The sequence below is a fragment of the Thamnophis sirtalis genome, unplaced genomic scaffold (assembly GCF_051295495.1).
Source record: "Thamnophis sirtalis isolate CommonGarterSnake01/CBP01778 unplaced genomic scaffold, rThaSir2_p1.2 scaffold_6, whole genome shotgun sequence".
NCBI lineage: Eukaryota > Metazoa > Chordata > Lepidosauria > Squamata > Natricidae > Thamnophis > Thamnophis sirtalis.
The window spans coordinates 117,366,494-117,383,790 of NW_028261386.1; the positions used below are offsets into that span (position 1 = coordinate 117,366,494).

Below are 17,297 nucleotides of genomic sequence, written 5' to 3' on the forward strand. Positions count from 1 at the left end.
CTGAAGATTATTTTTGTGTGCCATAAAATCTTCAAAAACAATTATTAAAATGATGAAATGTGTGATTTCTAAATATATAAAAATGCATTTGAGAAAGGGTCAAACCGCAAATATTCTGAAAATTATAGTTCAACTTGCATGGTCCCTTCTGGTCTTCAGACCAATTCTTTCCTTCAACAATCTTTCATTCCTCCAGATAAGCTTTTCCTAAAATCGCTTCACTTCATCCTATCATCAGCCAGTATCCTCTTCCCAATCTGCAATAAATCACTAATCCTGTTAACCTCAATCTATGTTACAGTCACATAAAAGAGAGCAGAAACTATATCAGATTTCATATTCTGTATAAAATTCAGCACCTAGTTGGCAGTTAACTTTTTTCTCTTACAACTGTGAAAGACAACACAATCCCAATTTCATGCCAGAAAAGAAATGAAATATTGTGGGAATGATGCAATCACTAGTACATTTAGTTATATAATTATTGTACCTATGTAATTTTATATATAAGCATGAAAAAAAGTGTACCTGGATTTGAAAGAACAGGTGTCTCCTTTGTAGTATAGCCAATAATTCCCACTTTCTCTGAACCAACTTTTATTATTTTATAAGGAAAGACGTACTGTGAGATATTAGTTGTGTTTGGCGCTTTTGATTTAATATTTGCACTCAGTATAGAAAAATTTACATTTTTAAGGAGGGGATCCAATAATCCATTCCAACCATTATCAAATTCATGATTTCCTAGAGCCTAGAATGAAAATAGATATCAAAAAAGGGGGAAATACAATTAATTAGAATTAATTATTATGACATATAAATATGTACATATCAATCACATTACTTTCTTTCAGATAAACAATGTTCTATGGTTGCAAAAGAGGAAGAAATAGTAAGCACAGAAGAAACAAGGGCATTCTCCGTGGTGGCTCCCTCCCTCTGAAATATCATCCTTCTGGAAATTAGATTGGCCTCCACTCTACTCTAACACTCTTCTAGAAGGCCCTGAAGACAAATTTCTGCCAGTGGGCCTGGATCAGTGGTGGGATTCAAATAATTTAACAACCGGTTCTGTGCCCTAATGACCAGCTGGGTAGGCATGGCTCGGTGGTTATGTGACTGGGTGGGCGTGGCCCACTTAATGTCACTCACGTCGATGGACGCTTTGCCTTAGCTGTTACAATATGATGAGGATTAACCGTAGAGGAAGTTTCTGTAAACAGGGCAATAAAGATTAGGCTAGAAACAACACCAGAATGTTTCCTTCCTGCCTTCCTTACAGGATTAACCCTATAAAGTGGGGGAAAAAATGAGATTTTGTTTCTAAGCAGTTCTCTGAATTGCTTAGAAAGTTAACAACCGGTTCTCCCGAATAGGTACGGACTGGCGGAATCCCACCACTGGCCTGGATGATATCCCAAAGCAAGACAGAGCCCATTAAATAGCTGGTATGAATGTGTGTTTTCACCAGGCTGGGGGGGTATTATTTTATTATTGTCATATTTTATAATTTTTATTACTTTTTTATTCTGTTTTTATGTCCTGTAAGTCACTTTGAGTTGCCATGTGTGAGTAGGCAGCAATATAAATTTTATAAATAAATAAACAAAGAAACAGTTTTCTGTATAGGTAGTCCTCGGCTTACAACAATTCATTTCGTGACCATTCAAAATTACAACATCCCTGAAAAAACTGATTTATGACTGTTTCTCACACTTATGACCGTTGCAAAAAGGTGGCGCAGTGGTTAAATGCAGCACTGCAGGCTACTTCAGCTGATTGCAGTTCTGCAGTTCAGCTGTTCAAATCTCACCGGCTCAGGGTTGACTCAGCCTTCCATCCTTCTGAGGTGGGTAAAATGAGGACCCGGATTGTTGTTGGGGGCAATATGCTGACTCTGTAAACCGCTTAGAGAGGGCTGAAAGCCCTATGAAGCGGTATATAAGTCTAACTGCTATTGCTATTGCTAAAATCCACCTGGTCATGTGATCAAAATTCAGATGCCTGGCAACTGGCTCATATTTGTGACGGTCGAAGCATCCCGGGGTCATGTGATCAGTTTTTACGACCTTCTGACAAACAAGGTCAATGGGGAAGCCAGACGCACTAAACAATTGTGTTGCTAACAACTGCAGGGTTTCATTTCACAACTGTGGCAAGTTCATAAGGTCATAAAATGGGGCAAAAGCCTCATAACAAATGCCTCGCGTAGCAACGTAAATTTTAGGCTCCATCGTGGTCGTACGTTGAGGACCACCTGTCATTTCCCAGAATGTAAGCTGTTCTGTGAATCTATCTTTCAGTCACTCACTGTAAAAGAGACTATTGAAACATGGCTGCATAAGAGCCGAGGTGGCGCAGAGGTTAGGGTGCAGTACTGCAGGCCACTTTAGCTGACTGTGATCTGCAGCTCAGCGGTTCAAATCTCACCAGCTCAAGGTCGACTCAGCCTTCCATCCTTCCGAGGTGGGTGAAATGAGGACCCGGACTGTGGGGGCAAGTTGCTGACTCAATTTGCTAAAAAAAATTTGTAAACCACTTAGAGAGGGCTGAAAGCCCTGTGAAGCGGTATATAAGTCTAATTAATAATAATAATAATAATAATAATAAAAAATAATAATAATAAACCAAGCCATGCAGACAACAATGTGCACTATCTGCTAAAGCAGCATTTGTTACTTATGATATTGGCAAACCACTGATTCTTTATCCTTGTCCGGCTGCAGCAAATCCCCATAGCAGCAAATGTTGAATCCACAACTTCACTAGGGTGGGTTCCTAGTGAACAGGCACCAGTTCACTCAGACACGCGTTTTACAAGCACGCTGTTTGCTTCGCTCATGCACGTGCTGGCCGCATGTTGCTTGTGCATGTGCAATTCCCTGTTAATGGTTGTGCATATGCATGAAGACCATTAAAAGCTAATAAACAAGATGCCAGCAAAGGTAATGGAAACCGGGGAACTGGTTCAGGGGCGTGGCCAGCCTGGGACACTGCCAGCCTGGGTCACTGCAACCCAGGCGAGATTACCACTACCTGAACTGAGCTGAACTGGGAGCAGCCACTTCTGAACTTCTCCTTGCCCTGCAGCCTTTCCAAAGAGTACCAACATTTGGCCCTACATGGCTTGCTGCCTGATGCTCCTAATTTTGTCTACCTTGCCCACCAGACTAGGAAAGCATGGCATGTTGCAGGTCCTAACTATCTGTTCTGACCTAGGCTTCCTGAGAGCATGAAGCAAACTCCTTGTCCTGACAAAAAACCCTTTTATTAATTTACTGTGAATTCTGCTCATTCACATCCACTAAAGTCTTTCAAGGGAGGATTTACAGTCACAGACCTTATCTGGCTTGGAGAGCTGCCAGGCCGATATCTGCAAATCTTGGCAAGGAGTCTCGGAGAGTCATGAACCAATTAAGCAAACTAATTGTCTTCTGCAAACTCCACTCCCCTTTCGCTCCTCTTTTATTTCCTCTGGGAGGGGCCATTCATCATCTGGCCTTATTCCCTAGTCGACCCCTGTTCTTTACCTGTTCCCTTCATCTGGCAATTCTGCGCACACTGGGAACAGGCTCCAGCTGTTTGTCTGCCTCACTGATGTCTGACTCTGAAGGCAGCTGATAACTGGCATATGGCTCTGGCCTCCTCTCTGCCTCCAACACAGGGCCCTCATCAGAGCCTTTCCCAGACTCCTGGACTGGCCCATGTTCCTCCCAACGTCCTCACTGTCCGAATCTGCTGCCGACCCTGTTGGCTGCTGGCAGGCCACAACACTATCAATGAAACACATCAGGAGTGGGGGGGACTAGGAAAAGGACAGCAGCTGTGGCGCTTCTCTCTTTTTGGAACCTCACTCTCCCAGAGATAAGATTGATCCCCGTCTTGTTTCTTTTCCACAATGCCTTACAGACATGTTTTTTTCTCGACAGCTTGAAGTTCTCCTTCAGGGCCACATTCTGTTTGGCTGCCACGGGATGGGGGAAATTTTAATTGTGGAATTTTAACTGTGTTTAATGTTGTAAGCCGCCTGGAGTCACTGTGTATGAGGTGGGTGGCTGTATACATTTGTTTAATAAATAATAATAAGGGTGAGGCTTGGGTGGGCCTAATGTGGGCACATACACTTAAAATCTGGGTTATCCTTGGAGGAAGAAATTAAGCACAATCTTCTTGAATCCACATCAGGCAGTGGTAAGATGAGATGTTTCCTTACCAGTGGTTGGGATTCAATTTTTTTTAACTACCGGTTCTGTGGGCATGACATGGCTTGGTGGGCGTGGCTTGGTGGGCGTGGCAGGGGAAGGATACTGTAAAATCTCCATTCCCACTCCACTCCAGGGGAAGGTTACTGCAAAATCCCCATTTTCTCCTGATCAGCTGGGACTCAGGAGGCAGAGAATAGATGGGGGCGGGGCCAGCCAGAGGTGGTATTTACCAGTTCCCCAGAACTGGTAAGAACCTGCTGAATACCACTTTTGTTCCTTATGCTGCATTCACCAGTTGGGCCACCCTCTCAATTCATAAAACATGTAGACAGCTTTGTATTAAGCCCCCACATGCAGTGTTAAGAGCTACAAAGCTAACAAGGTAAATGACAAGAAAACCTGCAGCTCTGCATGACCATGAGACAATCCTGACAACATAGTAACAGAATAATAGAGTTGGAAGGGACCTTAGAGGTCTTCTAGTCCAACCCCGTGCTCAGGCAAGAAACCCTATACCATTTCAGACAAATGGTTGTACTGATATTGAAAATATTAATTTGGAAAAGAACACCAGTTTTCCATTTGCCAGGAGCCGAGGTGGCGCAGTGGGTAGAGTGCAGTACTGCAGGCCACTTCAGCTGACTGCTAGATCAGCAGTTCAGCGGTTCAAATCTCACCGGCTCAGGGTTGACTCAGCCTTCCATCCTTCCGAGGTGGGTAAAATGAGGACCCGGATTGTTGTTGGGGGCAATATGCTGACTCTGTAAACCGCTTAGAGAGGGCTGAAAGCCCTATGAAGCGGTATATAAAAATCTGCTATTGCTATTGCTATTGCTTTCCAAGAAAATCTCTTTAGCAGCAATTCCTTTAAAAAAAACTTGCCTGTACTACCTGGAGCAAGCAAAATATGTATGAATTGAGCATTGTTATTCTGAAACAAGAGTCATCCTTCTAAACACATTATCACATCGCAGTGCTTCCCTAGCAGACCCAACTAATGGCAAAAGAAACATTTCTGTCCTTTGCGCTGAGCTTTCTCGTAAAAACAAATTTGTGGAGGACGAAAGGGGAAATCAGTGAATGTAAACCAGATTCAAGTCACATTTAAACCATGTGCCTGAGTTGGCACACCTTGAATCACTTTTCAGCTGTACAGTAATTCATGACCCAGCTGTGAGAACAAACTATATTGGGCTCAAAGGAACAAACTCAAAAAGGTCAAGATAAAGTCACAGAATATCTTCTTTTCAACAGAGCAAGATCTCTTTTTTTTCCCTGAAGTCACAAAATATGAACATTAGGATTGATTTTTTTTTTTTTTAAAAAAAAGATATAATACTTGAAAATGCTATCAGAATGCAAGACATGAAGCAATGGGTGGAAACCAACGAAGAAAGAAGCAACCTAAACTAAGGAGAAATTTTCAGGCAGTTAGAACAATTCATCAGTGGAACAACTCGTGACCCGTCAAAACCGCGGAGGACAAAATCGTGCTCGACGAAAGCGCGAATTTGACGTCATCACAGCGCGACGAAAAAAATTAAAAATGGAAATAAAATTAAAATTAAAGCAAGCCGATTCACATAAAGGTAAGGGTTAGGGTTAGGGTTAGGGTTAGGTTAAGGGTTAGGGTTAGGTTTAGAGCGTTAGGGTTACATTTAGCGTTAGGTTAAGGGTTAGCGTTAGTTTAAGGGTTACGTTTAGGGTTAGATTTAGGGTTAGGTTAAGGGTTAGGTTTAGGGTTAGGTTTAGGGTTAGGTTTGGGGGGGTTAGGGTAAGGTTTTCGCTTTATTTTTACATTTTTCGATCACAGCGCGATGTTTTCGTCCTCCGCGGTTTTGTGGTGGAACCGAACAACTTGCCTCCAGAAACCAGTTCATTCAGGGGAATCCTGAATTCTCTGTGCATGAATAAAATGCCAAAACTAGGGTGCTTTTCTTTTCTTTCTTTCTTTCTTTCTTTCTTTCTTTCTTTCTTCTTTCTCTCTCTCTCTCTCCCTTCCTTCCTTCTTCTTTTCTCTCTCTCTCCCTCCCTCTCTCTCTTTCTATAAATAAATATTTATTTATTAAATTTATATGCCGCCCAGCTCACAATCAAGCAACTTTGGGCAACTTATAATATCAGTTGTTTGGCAAGGATGATCCTACCAGCTGATTCCGATACAGCTAACAAAAGCGAAAGGTGCAATCCTAGAGAACTGTAGGGTCACTTTAGGACAAGCTGGCACACCTATCCAAGGGAAGCCACCTTTCAGGCCTGCCCTGCAAACAAACTGCAGCTGCCATCAGGCCAGTTTGTAACATCTATCCCAAACTTGATACATTCGGTCCTGGAGTAAGGAAACAGGAGGGGAGGAAAAGGAGGAGGAGGAGGAAGAGAAGAAAAGGAGGAGGAGGAAGGGGGGATGGAGAAGAAGGAGGAGGGGAGGAGAAGTAGAAGGAGGAGGAGGAGGGGAAAGAGAAGAATGAGGAGGAGAAAAAATAGAAGGAGGAGAAGGAGAAAAAGGAGAAAGAGAAGGAGGAGGAGGAGAGAAGGAGGAGGAGGAAGAGGAGAAGAAGGAGGAGGAGAAAAAGTAGAAGGATGAGAAGGAAAAAAGGAGAAAGAGAAGAAGGAGGAGGAGGAGAGAAGGAGAAAGAGAAGAATGAGGAGGAGGAGAAAAAGTAGAAGGAGGAGAAGGAGAAAAAGGAGAAAGAGAAGGAGGAGGAGGAGAGAAGGAGGAGGAGGAAGAGGAGAAGGAGGAGGGGGAGGAGAAGTAAAAGGAGGAGGAGAAGGGAAAGAGAAGAAGGAGGAGGAGAAAAAGTAGAAGGATGAGAAGGAAAAAGGGAGAAAGAGAAGAAGGAGGAGGAGAAAAAGTAGAAGGATGAGAAGGAAAAAGGGAGAAAGAGAAGAAGGAGGAGGTGGAGGAGAGAAGGAGGAGGAGGGGAAAGAGAAGGAGGAGGAGGAAAAGTAGAAGGAGGAGAAGGAGAAAAAAGAGAAAGAGAAGGATGAGGAGGAGAGAAGGAGGAGGAGGAAGAGGAGAAGGAGGAGGGGGAGGAGAAGTAAAAGGAGGAGGAGGAGAAGGGGAAAGAGAAGAAGGAGGAGAAGAAAAAGTAGAAGGATGAGAAGGAAAGAAAGGAGAAAGAGAAGAAGGAGGAGGAGGAGGAAGAGGAGAAGGAGAAGGGGAAAGAGAAGTAGGACGAGGAGAAGGAGAAGTTATTTTCATCTTCCCACCGTCCCCACTTTTCTCCCCCTCCCTCTCGCTCTCTGTCCCTTTCGCCCATCCCGTCCCGCCAGCTCACCATCGCGTCGTAGCGCAGGCTGTTCATGAACTTCACTACTTCGAGCCCTTTGAAGTAGTTGAACCAGATGCTGCCCTGGTACTGATCCCCGGCGTCCAGGAGCAGCACGTTGGGATGCGTGGCGCGGATCTGCTGGATCTTGGTGGCTCTGCGCGCGACGCCCCCGTAGCAGTCCTGCCCGACGTTGCATTTGCCCGAGTCTCGGCTCGTTTCTTCTATGCGGGCGTGGACGTCGTTGGTATGCAGAATGGTGAGCTCAAAGGAGCCGGTGGCGACCGAGAGCGCGGCGCAAAACCAGACGGCTCCCAGGAGGAGCTGCCGCACCCGCGAAGGGGCGCCTCCAGGGCAACCCTGTGCCCCGCGCCCGTGCGCTCGCCTCGGGGTCTGCATGGTGGCAACTCGCGTGCCTGTCCTCCTCCCTCGCCGGCGCCACGAAGCTCTTTTAGGCCCCAAGGGTGCGGGGGAAGAAGATCGGAGGAGGAGTTTGACCCAGCGGTGTTGTCCCAGCGCCGTCCCCTCAGCAAGCTGGTTGGATCCTTTACTGTTCCTTCCTCGTTCTTACTCAACTTTACTCTGGGATGACTCTTAAGGCAATTCCAATCCGATGCCCAGGTTGGGAGGAGGGACAGTGGTGCTTCTGCTGTGAGCTTCAGCCCTGGTCCCATGAAGGTGAAATGCAAAACTTTTGACTTACTGGTTCTGTGGGCATGGCTTGGTGGGCTTGGATACTGCAAAATCTCCATTCTCTCCCTACTCTGGGGTCAGCCAGAAGTAGTATTTGCCAATTCTCTGAACTACTCAAAATGTCTGCTACCACTTGTCCACAACTGGTCAGAACTTGCTGAATTTCACCCCTGCTTCCAGGCATAAAACAGGACTTGATTAATAGATCCGTCCAGGCTGTTCTTCGGTCAAGCTTTTCATCTGAAAGTTCCATCAGTTCCAATAGTTTAGCACCCACTTAATTCTAAGGGGCCAAGAACCTGGGAGCCTTCCATCCAAAGCAGTGGTGTATTAACTATTAAGCAATAATAGCAATAGCAGTTAGACTTATATACCGCTTCATAGGGCTTTCAGCCCTCTCTAAGCGGTTTACAGAGTCAGCATATTGCCCCCAACAACAATCCGGGTCCTCATTTTACCCACCTCGGAAGGATGGAAGGCTGAGTCAACCCTGAGCCGGTGAGATTTGAACCGCTGAACTGCTGATCTAGCAGTCAGCCTGCAGTGCTGCATTTAACCACTGCGCCACCTTGGCAGGCTAAGCACGTGCTTAGGGAATGAGGCCAGTGGTGATTCAATTTTTTTACTACCTTCTGTGGGTGTGGCAGGGGAAGGATACTGCAAAAATCCCTATTCCCTCCCCACTCCAGGAGAAGGATACTGCAAAATCTCCATTCCCCCCCCCCCACTCTGGGGTGAGCCAGAGGTGATCTTTTCCGGTTCTCCGAACTACTCAAAATTTCCATTACCGGTTCTCCAGAACCTGCTGAATTTCACCCCTGCACCACGCCCAAAGGGACACTACAAAGTTGAGAAAGAAAGAAAAAACCCAATGAAGATTTGTACCGTATTTACAAAGGAGTGGGGCACCAAGATTTGTCAGTGCTTAGGACACCAGTGAGCCTTAATCCCCCACTGATTCAGAGAAAAGTACATTAGGTGTGGTTATGCAGTAATCCTGCCAGATCAATGCAATTTCAAAATCAGCACTTTCTCCCGCCAATGGCAGTTGACTCCTGTTAGCAAACAGGGTTTTCAGCTAGGCTGGGGTTTCTAAAGGATGGTGGATGAAGGGATTTCCAGAATTTGAAACTTCCGAGAATCATTGAAATCTACTTTTACTGAAAAGTTCTCGTGGCACGTTTTTATCTCTTCTTACAAACAAAAGTGACACTTGCTCCGCTGTCCTTCACTCTTCCATATGAAACCGTAGAAATTATGAGCTGTGCTGGCGTATTTTTAAGCATATTCTGTGGAACTAAATGAGATGTGATCACAAGTGTGTATATTGGCGGGCCTCACCCTCCAGCCTTCCGCAAAGCTTTGATAACCTAAACCTGGCTTTTTTCCCAGCACTGGGATACAATTGGATAATTACGCCTTAGGAATTTGACTTGGCATATGTCATCATTGTTTTTAATACTTTAATCCAGAGCTGTCAAACTTGCAGCCCGCTGGCCAGATGTGTCACGTGCTGGCCACGGCCACGCCCCGTTTAGCAAAGGAGAAAACAGCCACGATACATTATGCGATGACGTGACAACACGAGTTTGACATCCCTGCTTTAATCTGCTTTGTATTTTAATATAAACAATATTTTAATATGATTCTATGTGTTTCTTTAACTTTTGATTGGGAGCTGCCCAGAGTTGGTTAGAAGATGAGTGGCTGCACACATTTTTTAAAATAAATAAACTGACCAGGCCTGGTGGGTGGGTCATTCAAAAATTATTATCACTTAAAATCTGTTGTCATTCTCTCAAATAAGTTAATATAGCAGTTAGACTTATATACCGCTTCATAGGGCTTTCAGCCCTCTCTAAGCGGTTTACAGAGTCAGCATATTGCCCCCAACAACAATCCGGGTCCTCATTTTACCCACCTCAGAAGGATGGAAGGCTGAGTCAACCCTGAGCCGGTGAGATTTGAACAGCCGAACTGCAGAACTACAGTCAGCTGAAGTAGCCTGCAGTGCTGCATTTAACCACTGCGCCACCTTGGCTCTTAATAATAATAATAATAATACTGGTTTGCACAGATGTGAAATATAGGTCACAATTCAGTTTAGAGATCGTGAAACGTGGAATTATTAGCCTTTTATATCAAGAATGCATAAGTTAACTTTTGGGTGGCATGCTGAGAAAGTCCGTAGTCAGAAATAAGTAGTTGAGTTAGGACATTCCTTTACATGTACATTTTGTTACTATTATACATATGATTACCTTTCAGTTGTGGATTTAATCACTGAGAGTCGTCATCTAAAAAAGTGCAAACTGATAAAAAAAATTTCAAGGGACACTGGCACCTTGAGTTATATATTAGTTTCCTTTTTATTTCAAAACACCTGTTTCTCTTCTTACCAATGCCTACAAAGCAGCTTATGTCATGCTAATAAATCATCAAGACCTGGCTATCCCAACAGGCCTGGGGATAAGCCTCTAATTTGCCCCACCCGAGTGTTGAATGTTGAATGCAAGTTGTGTTTTTATTATTTTATTTTGCTCACATATTGTTTATTTTGAATTGCACCCCCTCCCTAATGATTGTAAGCCGCCCTGAGTCCCCTCAGGGAAAAGGGCGGCCTATAAATCCTAATAAAATACTAAAAAAAATACTAAAATACTTGCTAAATCTTCAAATAGTGTTCTTGGGCATTTTGAGAAAAAAAATCTTTTATTGCAACATAGCATCTAAAAGAAATGTCTACCCCATGGATTGTCAACCTGGTCCCTACCGCCCACTAGTGGGCGTTTCGGAATTCCAGGTGGGCGGTAGGGACTTCGGAGGTTAAAACCTCCCTTTGAGTGAATGGGCAGGCGCGAGCGCACACATCAACAAAACAATGTGTGCGTGCATGCAAACAAGCAAACACGTGGGTAGAGGAAGGGGAGGAGTGGAAACTGATAGCAGGGACAGGCAGAAGCAGAGCAGAGCAGTTGCAAAATAGGAGAAAGAAAAGTTATAGGCAGGAGAGAATTGTTGTTGGCTAATAATAGTAAGTAGGCTAACTAGTTCAGCCTTACTTTTGTACATTGCCTTAAGGAAGGTAAAAAAAAGGAGATAAAAAGGAAAAGATAAAAAAAATAACAAAAAAGGGAAGGAAAATAGAGAAAAGGGGATAAAATAAAGGAAGAGAGTAAGCAGTGTTTAGTCTGGCTCATAAATTAAGTTTTGTTATCTTATAAAATAAAAGAAAGAAATAAGTAAAGGAAGGAGAAGGAGAAAATAAAAAAGGGAAAAAGAGATCCTTGATATAGTGAAATACTATAAGAAAGGTAAATAAGAAGAAGGCAGGAAAAGGATTTTTGTTTTGATGTTGACACTTAATAAAAATTGGCACCTAATACAGCATTGTTTTTGGTGTTTGTAATAAAAGGGAAAGGAGGAGGGAAAAAAACATTGTGTGGAGTGCAGATCAAAATATAAGAGTAAAAGTAGTTGTTAAATTGTGAAACAAATTTAGAACCCATGTCGAGCAGTTTATTAGGTTACTTTTACACATAGAAGTTCGATGGCTCTCAAAGTGTACATGCTTATTTATTTATTTTATTTATTAAATCGATTTATAGGTCGCCCAATCCTGGAGGACTCCGGGCGGCTTACATTGAAGAAAAAAAGAATAATAAAAAAATGACAATAAAAACATGTTAAAAACAACACACATACATTCGTTATGATTGGGGCTGGACCTCAACAATGAGGTCAACAGCCCCAGACCTGCCGGAATAGCCAGGTTTTCACAGCTTTTCTGAAGGCCATGAGAGTGGGCAAGGTCCGGATTTCTAGGGGTAGCTCGTTCCAAAGGGTCGGAGCAGCCACAGAGAAGGCTGTCCTCTGGGGAGCTGCCAGCCGGCATTGTCTGGCTGACGGCATCTGAAGGAGGCCCACCCTGTGGGATCTCACCGGCCGTTGGGAGGAATGTGGCAGTAGGCGGTCTCAGAGGTATGCTGGCCCTAAGCCATGTAGGGCTTTAAAGATAATAACCAACACCTTGAATTGCGTCTGGAGACCAATAGGTAGCCAGTGCAGCTCAAGGAGGATCAGTGTGATGTGGGTGTACCTAGGTACACCCAATATCGCTCGCACAGCTGCATTCTGGACTAGTTGCAGTCTCCAAACACTTTTCAAGGGTAGCCCCATGTACAGCGTGTTACAGTAATCCAGCCTTGAGGTGACTAGGGCATGAGTGACCGTTTGGAGTGCCTCCCGATCCAAGTAGGGCCACAATTGATGCACCAGACGAACCTGGGCAAAGGCCCCCACTGGTCACAGCCGACAAATGATGTTCCAGTGTCAGCTGTGAATCCAGGAGGACTCCCAAATTGCGGGCCCTCTCTGAGGGGTGTAAGTTTTCACCCCCCAGGAACAAGGATGGACTATCTGGACTGTCCTTCGGGGCAACATCCAAAGCCACTCAGTCTTGTCGGGATTGAATACGAGTTGTTTACCCCCATCCAGATCCTGACAGCTTCCAGGCATCGGCACATCACATCCGCCGCTACATTGAGCTAGCACGGGGCAGAGAGGTACAATTGTGTATCATCAGCATACTGATGATACTTAACCCCGTGCTGTTGAATGATCTCGCCCAGCGGCTTCATGTAGATGTTAAATAGGAGGGGGGACAAGACCGAGCCCTGCGGCACACCACATTTAAGGAGCCTAGGGGTCGACCTATGTCCCCCGACCAACACCAATTGCGACCTGTCAGAGAGGTAAGAGGAGAACCACCGTAAAACGGTGCCTCTCACTCCCACCTCCTCCAACCGTCGCAGAAGGATACCATGGTCGATGGTATCAAAGGCCGCTGATCGGCTCCACCTCCCTGCAATGGGGGAGTAGCATCCCAAAGTCGAGCCCCAGCAGGAAGTGATCTGACCATGACAAGGGCGTGATCTCTATTCCCCTGAATTCAAGATCACGTCTCCACTGCCCTGAGAGAAATACAAGGTCGAGTGTGTGTCCCGCTCTATGAGTTGGAGCCTGAACTACTTGGGTCAAGTCCATGGTTGTCATGGAAGCCATGAACTCCTGTGCCCCATCAGAGTGTTCAACTAGGGATGGCAAGTTAAAGTCCCCTAGCACCATTAGCCTGGGGAGCTCCACCGCCAGCCCGGCTATTACCTCTAGGAGTGCAGGCAGGGCTGTTATGACGCAGCTGGGAGGTCGGTATGTCAGAAACAAGCCCAATTGAACCCCTAGGTCCAACTTCAGGAGGAGAGACTCACATCCCACAATCTCTGGGGCAGAGATCCTGCGAGGAGCTAACGACCTTCAGATAATAACTGCCACCCCCCCACCCCTTTTATGGTGTCGTGGTTGGTGGAGCACCCGGAACCCACCTGGGCACATTTCTGAGAGGGGGACTCCTCCCTCTTGGCCCAGCCAGGTTTCCGTTATACATGCCAGATCTGCCTCCCCGTCTAATATTAAGTCCTGGACGAGGAGAGCTTTGTTTACTACAGACCTGGCATTTAGCAGCAGCAACCTGAGACCAGGGCCTTGATCTCCCCTGCCACCAGGCCTTTGAGTTGAGCCAGCAGGGCCGGAACAAGGAATTGCTGTGATGTAGCGAGTCCTTTTTCCCCGGTAATGGCCAGCCCTACAGCTCCCATCATATCTGCCCCTCCCGGTCATAACCGGTATGCTCTGACCCTCCCCCGTTCCCGGAGACCCCCACCCCCCTCCCATGGCCCCCATTCTTCCCAACAGGCCGCGCACATCATTCATCTCAGGACAGGGGGTGAATCTGGGCCCCCATCCACTTCTGCATCTGCACTCAGTGGAGGGGGCTCCAGGTCGCACACCCGGTCCTACCATGCACAACAAGCAGGCACTCTCCTCATACACACCCCACAATAATTATTAAAATACAAGTAATGGTATAAAAAATTAATCAAATTATAAAGTGGGAACATTCTCTCTCACATTCATACATACACACACTCAGCACACAAGATAAAACACAGTTCTTCACCCGCAAGAGTGGTTAGCGCAATTTTGAAGTAGGTGGAATTGGTAACGGTCTGAGGGGGGGGGGGGTTTCCTCTCACTCTTCTTCCCTGCAGAGTCCAGAAGAATATAAGAGTCTGAATGTCTGAAGTAGCTGAGGGGTCTTGTCTCGTTTTGTTGCATTATTTGATAGTGTCATACAGTTTTTTGAAAGTGATAATGAGGCTAGTCCCTATGAACAGTTAAAAACCGTAAAGAATGATGCCTTTTATTTGGCAGACATTTTCAAGAGATTTAATGAAATTAATTTGCAGCTTCAAGGAGCCAATATAACTCTTATAAGTTGCAAAAATATTGTGTCATTATTTATCGAAGAGCTTGATCTTCTCCATCATAATATTTTAAAGAGAGAATTTCATCAGTTTCCTGATTGTCCTCTATAAACAATGATGTATCTCTAGGGGATATTGAAAGGTTCAGTAGCCACCTCAATGAACTCAAATTGAATATGGAAAAACGATTTCAAGATATTTTGAACTTAAAGGTGCATGACTGGATGATAAATCCTTTTACAGCAAATGTTGCTGAGGTTGATATAACTTGCTAAGCAGAACTACTATAACTTAAATATGACGAAGAGAATAAATTTAATTTTGACAGTTGGTTACCAAACACTGGCAAAATAAGAAAAATGCCTGTGTTATATCCAAATAGGTGGAAAATTATGTTCAATTTATTGATACCTTTCCCTGCCACATATCTTGTAGAATCAGGCTTTAGTGCTGTTAATCATATTATGAGCAAACAGAGAAACCGTCTGAATATCACCGAAAGAGGAGACTTTCGTTTGCTCCTTACGAAAATCGAACCAGATATCAAATATTTAGTCTCACAGCAGCAGCCTCCAAGATCTCATTAATCACTAGTAAAGCTAATTTCAATTTACTTTATTGTTTTCTAATTAAACTTTATAAAGTTAAAAACATTATAAACATGCATAAAGTAGAAATAAAAAAGATAACTCTACATACATTTCTTTTTTTAAAAAAACACCCTCCTTTCTAAAAAATATTCCGCACTTGTACAAAAACTGGTGGGCAGTAAGGAACTTTTTCCATCACGAAAGATCCATTAGTGGGCAGTAGATAGAAAAAGATTGACTACCACTGGTCTACCCACTGACTTCAATGCATCAGAGTGAGAAATTGTGGGTTTTTTTAAGTCAGAAAATAAAAAATAATAGGAAAAAAGACATTTGATGGTAAAAGCCATATGATTCTGTCATCTCATATATCCTCTCAACTGCTTTCTACTGTGAAATAAAATCACTGTTAAATCCAAATGTCAATTTAATCCAGAAAAATCGCTTTTCGAAATCACTCCATATGGAAAGAAAAATTGGGCAATTTTGAAAACCAGTTCATTTGATATGATGGAAAATTTAGAAATCAATACTATTTAATTATACTAAGTTTGATTCACAGAATCTTAAACAATTTTATAGTTTCACCCGTAGTTTCTAAATCTCTCTATCTCAGATAACTGGAAGACAGTAAAATGATTCACTACTGGAGGGTTTTGTTTTCTTTTTCATGCGCAGAAAAAGGTAAGAAACTCAAGGAAAGAAAAATATAATTAGAGAAAAAAATCTTTTGGTTTTGAATAATTAACTTTCTATTTACAAAACAAGTCCTATCGCCTTTGTGCTATTAATGCACTCAGTGTAAAAATAGATTTGAAAGACATTAAAAATGGATGGATGGATGAGTCCTAACTAACAAAATTAAATTCAATGTAGAGGAATGTAAAGTCTTACACTTAGGCAAGGAAAAACAAAAGTACAAATATAGATTGGGAGCAACCACGATTAATAGCAATAACTGTGAGAGGGATCTTGGAGTCTTAGTGGACAACAGATTAAACACAAGCCAGTAGTGTACAGTAGAACCCAAAAAATCAATGCAATCCTAAATTTCATTAACAGAGGGATTCAATCAAGATCACGTGATGTACTAATACCGTTCTATAAAGCCTTAGTAAGACCACAGCTAGAGTACTGCATCCAGTTTCGGTCACCACACTATAAAAGGATGTTGAGACTCTAGAAAGACTGCAGAGAAGAGCAACAAAAATGATTAGGGGACTGGAGGCTAAAACACATGAAGAACGATTACAGGAACTGGGTATGGCTAGTCTAGTGAAGAGAAGGACCAGGGAAGAGATATTAGCAGTCTTCCAATATTTGAGAGGCTGCCACAGAGAAGAGGGGATCAATCTGTTTTCCAAAGCACCTGAAGGCCAGACAAGGAATAATGGATGGGACCTGATCAAGGAGAGATTCAACAATAAGGGAAAACTTTCTGACAGTGATAACAATCAACCAATGGAACAGCTTGCCTTCAGAAGTTGTTGGCGCTTCAACACCGTAAGATTTCAAGAAGAGACTAGATGGCCATCTGTCAGATGGTGTAGGGTCTCCTGCTTGGGCAGGGAATTGGACTAGATGATCTACAAGATCCCTTCCAACTCTGTTATTTTATTATTCTATACTGTAATTCAAACAGAAAGAGGATAGTAATTTGGGGACAGTAAAGTTGCTTGTTGTAACTATATCCATGTCAAATGATCCACCCAGAGGAAGAAAAATGGCTTTTTTTGGAGAAGAATTATGCGAAAGCACAGCAGCAGGGAATCGTCCCGTGGGAAAATGAACTAGTAGTTGCTGTTCAGATAGAACATTGTGCAAGGTGTTGCCCAACTATTTCAGTCCATTTTTCTTAAGTTATCTTAGATGAAGCCTTCATGAATAGAGCACAGAAGCATCTTAAATGGTATGCTCTGATTAAACCTCATTCCCCTTGTCTCCACCTAGATCCCAAATCACAAAAACAGAGAAGCAAGTTATATAGTATGAATAATATTACCAGCTGATCTTTCCTTAAAGTTGAGGTGTGAACCTGAAACAGTGGTGGGTTTCAAAAATTGTTCGAACCTACTCTGTGGGTGTGGCCTCCTTTGTGGGAGTGGCTTGCCGCCCATGTGACCAGATATGAAGATGCCGACGACACTTGCAGAACCACCTAAAATTACCTCACACACAGCACTGGCATGCATAAGAATATGATGTAAACTTGTTTTT

At 43.7% G+C, this 17,297-nt stretch overlaps 1 protein-coding gene across 1 annotated transcript in view; it reads right to left on the bottom strand.

Moving 5' to 3' along the window:
- Positions 1 to 8,045, bottom strand: part of NT5E (5'-nucleotidase ecto) — a 37,378-nt gene extending 29,333 nt beyond the window's left edge. Inside the window, exons 1-2 of the mRNA XM_087718799.1 lie at positions 7,484 to 8,045; positions 529 to 751 (exon numbers count right to left, since the gene is read on the bottom strand). Coding sequence (XP_087574925.1) covers positions 529 to 751; positions 7,484 to 7,873 — 613 coding nt within the window. The 5' untranslated portion in view covers positions 7,874 to 8,045. The remainder of the gene's footprint in view (positions 1 to 528; positions 752 to 7,483) is intronic.
- Positions 8,046 to 17,297: the final 9,252 nt, after the last annotated feature.